Source organism: Tupaia chinensis, unplaced genomic scaffold, assembly GCF_000334495.1.
Source record: "Tupaia chinensis unplaced genomic scaffold, TupChi_1.0 Scaffold000225_1, whole genome shotgun sequence".
NCBI classification, from domain to species: Eukaryota; Metazoa; Chordata; class Mammalia; order Scandentia; family Tupaiidae; genus Tupaia; species Tupaia belangeri.
The window spans coordinates 2,862,863-2,869,522 of NW_006159700.1; the positions used below are offsets into that span (position 1 = coordinate 2,862,863).

General features: G+C 41.3%; 1 protein-coding gene across 1 annotated transcript in view; it reads right to left on the reverse strand.

Annotated features, from left to right (window-relative positions):
• ANKAR (ankyrin and armadillo repeat containing) overlaps positions 1-6,660 on the reverse strand; it is a 69,323-nt gene that overhangs the window by 492 nt on the left and 62,171 nt on the right. The window contains exons 21-22 of the mRNA XM_006147840.3: positions 4,448-4,644; positions 1,889-1,935 (exon numbers count right to left, since the gene is read on the reverse strand). Coding sequence (XP_006147902.1) covers positions 1,889-1,935; positions 4,448-4,644 — 244 coding nt within the window. The remainder of the gene's footprint in view (positions 1-1,888; positions 1,936-4,447; positions 4,645-6,660) is intronic.

Sequence of the window (6,660 nt, forward strand, 5' to 3'; positions counted from 1 at the left end):
GAGAAACACAATTAAATGTCTCTTCAGTCAAAGAGCTTTACATATAGTCTCATTACTTCCATTTTTATATAGTTGTTTTCTTTACATAGCTAGAACATACTAAGAGAATCAGTAGCTTCCAGACTTTTGGATGTCAGACACCAAAAACTTGTGGAGACTGATAGAGTTGCCAGTTTTTTATTAATGCCAGTTGGCATTAAAAGAACAAATGCCAGGGCCAGCCAGTTAGCATGGTGCTTAAAGTGTCTTGATTGAACCACATGGCCAGCTGAGTGGTTCAAGCCCTGGACCTGACAGCTTGGAAAATATGCTAGGCATGTATAGGTGTGTGCCCAAAATCCTGAGAAGAGAATGGAGAAGGATGGATTGCAGTGTGGCTATGCCCCTCCCTCAAGGGGGTGATTCTTTCTTTGTCTTTCTGTCTCTTTGACAAGGACACATGCCCTATAGCAAAATATTTTTTTAAAAAAAGAAAAGAAATGCCAACTAATTAAAAATGGGTTTGTAAAGGATATATAAACACTAAAAGGAAGTGGTAAAAGGCATTATCTCAAAATGATGAACTTGACATTGAATGAAATTGATTTTATCATAAACTTTTTTTTTCTTATTTTTTTCTTGTTACCACAAACTTGTGGAAACTTCATTAGACCATTACTGGTACAAAGACTGTTGTTTAGAAGCCAGTAATAAAGTGAAGAGAGAATGTGACTAACTCTATTCGTTCGTGTAAATTATACTTACATTAAAGAAGCTGTATAAAGAATATTCTTCTACCCAGAATGATAGCCTCCACACATACCTAGCTACCCTCAGAGTCCCTAAATAAATGAAGTTCCCACCTCTCCTTTTACCATCTCTCTCTCTCCCTTTTTATTTATTATTCTAGCACATTGACTTCTGAATGATTCTGTCCTTGATTTTGACTGCAGGACAACAGACCAAGTAAGATAGATTTGGTCGGTCCTATAGTAAGCACACATGAACAAGCCTAAGTTATATCTCGCTTAACAATGGGGATACATTCTCAGGTTCTCATTGGCCTATTTCATTGTCGTGCGAACATCATAGAATGCATTTAACACAAACCTGAGGTGTAGTCTCCTACACATCTAGGCAACATGGGATAACCTGTATGCTCCTAATGGGACCACCATCATACATGTGGCTCCTCACTAATCAAAACATTGTTATATGTAGTACATGAATATACCTGAAATTATTTACTATACTCCCCATTACATCTCTAATAGAAAAGGATGTGCAATGTAAGATTTAGACCTTAATCTTTGCAGACCTAGGCCACTCAACTGTTATTTACCAACCATCTACAAAACTATCATTGGGAAAATATGTGGTCTCTGCCCTAAGAATTTATAGATAACTAAGTAGTACATGAACCACAATAGCAGGATGATAGTTTAAGTGATAATGTTGTTTAAGTAATGACCTTTAAGTTTCTTTCATGAGAGACAGGGAAAGACAGACCCTTCACAGGGGCTCAAGCTACATGCTTCCTCAGCAGCCTTCTTGCCACCAAGGATCCTGGGTGTGTGCAACCAGCATTTACAGATCAATGGAGAAACCAAACCCACCATCTTCTCTATAGATCATCACCTCTTGACCATCTGCACTACCAAAGCAGCCCAGCTAATGATTTATTGCTGTGCATGGTTTGAGAGAGATCTCTGCCAAGTGATAGTAGGGAGGACCTTCAAATAAATGATTGATATGAGCTCAAAATGGAAGGTATTTTAGGTATATGGATTTACAAAAGATACCTGTATAGATAAGCTTCTTTTTTATAGACTACAATTTTGAAGTTTTAAAGATGGGACACAGAATTAAAAAGTGTCAGGGCTAGATGGTACTTCAAAAAATTAGTTACCTTTTTTAAAGATAGGAATTATGGATGGTCCTCCATTCTTCTCCAAACTAAAAAGAAAACATTTTTATTAAATAATAAAATAAATGAAGACATAGTGCACCGAGAAAGATATATGAACACTTACTCTGGATACAATATTCACTACCTAAATGGCTTATTTCATACGTATTGCCTATACTAAGTATGCTACCTAGAGTTATTTTATATTGAGTCACTCGTTTGCTATACATTCACTCCAAACATTTGAAACATTAAATCTGCTTGAAGTGATCAGAGAAAACTTCATGGAAGAAGAGACACTTCAGCTGACTTGAACAAAGTAGATCTGAGAAAGGAGCCCACTTAATTCTCACAAAGTTGCCATACAGGCTAACCATGGGAGTAACTGGGTAAAATACTACTTAACCATGATTTTTCTTAAATTAATTCAATTAATTTTTGAACCAATGAGAATTAACATTGTCAATTATAGCAAGTATAATTTAGATTTCCTGGCTTATATAAAATTAGTTAAGTGCTTTTCAAAGAATAAAAATTAAAGTGACTCTAAAGATAATCTCATCTTTTTTTTTTTTTTTGAGAGGTTTTTGCTATAGGGTGCTTTCTGTCTCTCTCTCTGTCTGTCTGGCAAAGGCACGCACACAGCCTTGCCAGACAGAGAGACAGAAAGCGAGAAATCACCCCCTGGGGGGATGGCCATGCCACAATCCCTTCTCCACTCTCCTCTCAGGATCTTGGGCATGCACGCACACGCGCCCGGCATGAGTTTTAAGCCACCGGGTCCGGGACTCGACTACGTGGGAGTCCAGTGACATACCCATTACGCTAACTGCTGGTCCCGATAATCTCATCTTTATACATAGAATTGATTTATACTACTACAATACACTTAGATCCTAGTCTCTTCTATGATCACAGAATGAATAATATATCATGAGTAGTTTTATTTCTTATACATGAATATCGCTATTTGCAGAGATTTGTAATTCAGCCTCATCTACAGAAGAAAATATGTCTGTAAAGAGATTCTTTTCTCCTCCATTTTTCCCATCTTAAGTTCATGCTGAAAACGCCAACATTGAGGCATACTCCTCTGAGCAAATGTCTGAAAGATTTAACTATAACTCCAACCACAAGGACTGATTTAGCTCTGTTTCTGCCCTTGGAGTTTGGTCTAGCTTTGGGTTAAGTCCAGAAAACCCAATAGATGCTAAAGTCATGGTGGTAGTCCTGGTTGGCTTAGATTTCTCAAGTGTGCCCTTAGTCTTCTCAAAACTGGCTTCTGAGGTCACACAAGCAGTAGAGGCAACCAGTCTTCCCCAAGCTTTTCTAAAATGTGCACAGTCTTGGGTAGACAGGATCCCCAAGATCTGATTATAGTTTCATCTGCACCATTTTTCATGCTGAGTTAGAATTAAAACAGGTTTTGGCAATGGGCATTTAGAGTGGAGTTTATCCTGTATTATACAGGACATGTATTTATATCCCAATAGTTTTCCTTGTTTGATCTTCTGTCACAGGTAGATGGCCAGGAAAGAGCTGGCAGCCCTGATACAATGGCAGAAGGACATCTGTCTCAGCAGTCATAGCTTATCAGAGGATATTTCAAACTTCCTCCCGGGGATGCCTTACTCCTTCCCCCTGGGAAGCTGATCTTATTTATTACCTAAGCTCTCTTCAGAGAACTTAGGAACGGTGGGAACCAGCAGTTAGCGTAATGGCTATGTCGCTGGACTCCCACGTAGTCGACCGCGGTTCGCGTCCCGGACCCGGTGGCTTAAAACTCACGCCGGGCGCGTGTGCGTGCATGCCCAAGATGCCGAGAGGAGAGTGGAGGAGAAGGGATTGCAGCGTGACCATCCCCCCTGGGGGGTGATTTCTCGCTTTCTGTCTCTATGTCTCTCTCTGTCTGTCTGGCGAGCGCACGCGCCCTACAGTGAAAATCTCTCCAAAAAAAAAAAAAAAAAAAGAACTTAGGAACGGTTATCTTTCCTCTTGCTGTTCCGCACATGCACACAGAATTCACCAGGATGCTTGGTTAACTACTTCCCGTTCAGGAAAAAAGTGATAGATATGGTCAGAATTGTCCCTATGTGGTTGTGCATACCTTCAAAGTTCACACTGTGCATGTGTAAAGTTCGTTATTTAAAGAAAAGTATGCAAGTGTGGATAAAAAGCCTACGAATTCCAACAAACAGCTGGCTGCAATGACAGGTCTCCCTTCCTAAATATTCATGACAAGATCCCAAAATAAAAGTAACACCTAACCCCATTCCCAGCACAGATGTTCTCTGACAGCTGCCCATTCACAAGCCTTTCTGGCATGGAGTGTATTCTTTTTTTTCTGTTTTAAATCACTTTCCTATTAAAAACTTCTATTTGTGTTGGTGGTTTCATTCTGCAGTCTCAGGGCGGGTCTTTAATCTTACAGATCTGGACTCTAAGAACTGAGTATTTCACACAATGAAGGGCAGCTTTCCCATCCTGTAACACTTCCTTAAAATAGCTTAAAGTCTCCTTCATTAATTTCACTACTATAACTTCAAACAGGCATAATACCTTAAGGAAGGAAGTCCCACTGTTTGTTGCATTTGAAATTCCTTTAAAAATGCTGGATTAATACTAGCATCTCTGCTGATATTGTTTGTTATACGAATGAACTGATTAGGTTTATTCCTGCATTCCTTTAATAGGATTCGGAAAGCATTTGCATTGTAAGTTAAGTAGCCAAGAGCACTGGAGCAAGCTGTGCGGACCTAAATGAAAAAGAAACAATCCTGAGACCAGCAGTTAGCGCAATGACTATGTCACTGGACTCCCATGTAGTCGATTGCTGTTCGCGTCCTCCAGACCCGGTGGCTTAAAACTCACGCCAGGTGCATGTGTGTGCGTGCCCAAGATCCTGAGAGGAGAATGGAGGAGAAGGGATTGCGGCATGGCCATCCCCCCTGGGGGGTGATTTTTTGCTTTCTATCTCTCTGTCTCTGTCTGCCTGGCGAGCACACGCACCCTATAGCAAAAACCTCTCCCCCCAAAAAAAGGAAACAATCCTTTCTTAACCAATGAGCTTTGTTTGTTTGCTTCTTTTTTGTTTTGTTGCCATAGAGCACTAGCACGCACTTGCCAGAGAGCAACAAAGAGGGAAAGTGAGAAATCACCCCCAGAGGAGTTGGCCACACTCCAATCCCCCTCCTCCATTCTCCTCTAGGGATTTTGGGCATGCATGCACACATGCCCAGTGTGAGTTTCAAGCCACTGGGCCCAGGACTCAACCCCGGTTGACCACGTGGGAGTGCAGTGCCTTAACCACCAACAGCACTTTATCCTTGAAATATCCAACCCAGTGCTCTTAGCTACTTCACAGGAGGGTCTCTGTAGATATGTACAATGAATATATATGTAAACCATTATGTAAACCAATGGCAATCTGCAGATGAAAGTTTAATCATAATTTTAGAGAAGGCTATCATTTGCCATTAACTTCTAGTCAATCTCTTGGGTGTCAAATCTGGGTTTTTATCTTTTTTTTTTTTAAGATTTTTTTGTTTGTTTTATTTCTTCCCTAAGTGAGAAAGTTTCTTTTGTTTGTTTGTTTGTTTTGGAGAGGTTTTTGCTATAGGGCACGTGCGCTCGCCAGACAGAAAGAGAGAGAGAGACAGAAAGCGAGAAATCACCTCCTAGGGGGGGATGGCCACGCTGCAATCCCTTCTCCTCCGTTCTCCTCTTGGGATCTTGGGCACGCACGCACACGCGCCCGGTGTGAGTTTTTAAGCCACCAGGTCCAGGACGCAAACCACAGTCGACTATATGGGAGTCCAGCGACATATCATTACACAAACTGCTGGTCCCCAGTGAGAGAGTTTTGACATCAAGAACCATCCCAGCCTTCATCCAGCCCCAGATCATGAGCAAGCACATGCTGTGTTCTCAGGTGAGGCACCCAGACTTGAACAAGGAACCATCTCACATGACACTGCTTCACAAAAAGTGTAACCGCTGTGCCACCGTCTGGACCCTATATTTAGGTAGATAGGTATGTGCCACAGGTGATTCTAATGTGCAGGCAGAGTAAGACCATGCGTGTATCAACTGAGGCAGTGGATTTCAACCTTGGCTGTGTATTGGAATCACCTGGATAGATCTAAAAATTATTATACCCACGTTTCCCGAGAGACTATTTTTTGGTACAGCCTGGGAGTACCTGACCAAAACTGCTCAGGTAGATGTAATAGAAAACTAGGAAAGAGACTAATAGGATAACAAGTATGCTAAACGTAGTCTCTCAGGAAAGCAACTCAGTTTTCCCCTGGCAAAAACAAAGCATAAATATTTAGTCACAGGACTCTAGACAAAGTAGTTCTCTCTCTCTCTCTCTGAAGAAAGACCCTCTCCCTGTGACCCTGAAGTAATTAGGTTGTTCATATAGTTCAAGTGCATACCTAGGCAGTTGTTAGGGAATCTGGTAGTCAGCAGCATAAAAGATTTCACACAATGAACATAAACCAGGCCTTGTAGAGGATCAGAAGGTTGGCAGATTTATCTATGCGTTGGCATTCATCTGCTCTTTATGCCCATATGTCTTTCACACCTCAAACCAAATGGCTCTGGGTTGATTGCATAGTCCCTGGACCAAGCACTGGGAACTTGTTAGAATGCAAGCTACAGGGCCAGCCTTTGATCAGAGATGCTGGGAATGGCTCCAGTAATCTTTAGTATACAGGCCCTCTAGGGGACTTCTAAAACACCCAACAGTTGGAGAAACACTGCTTTAG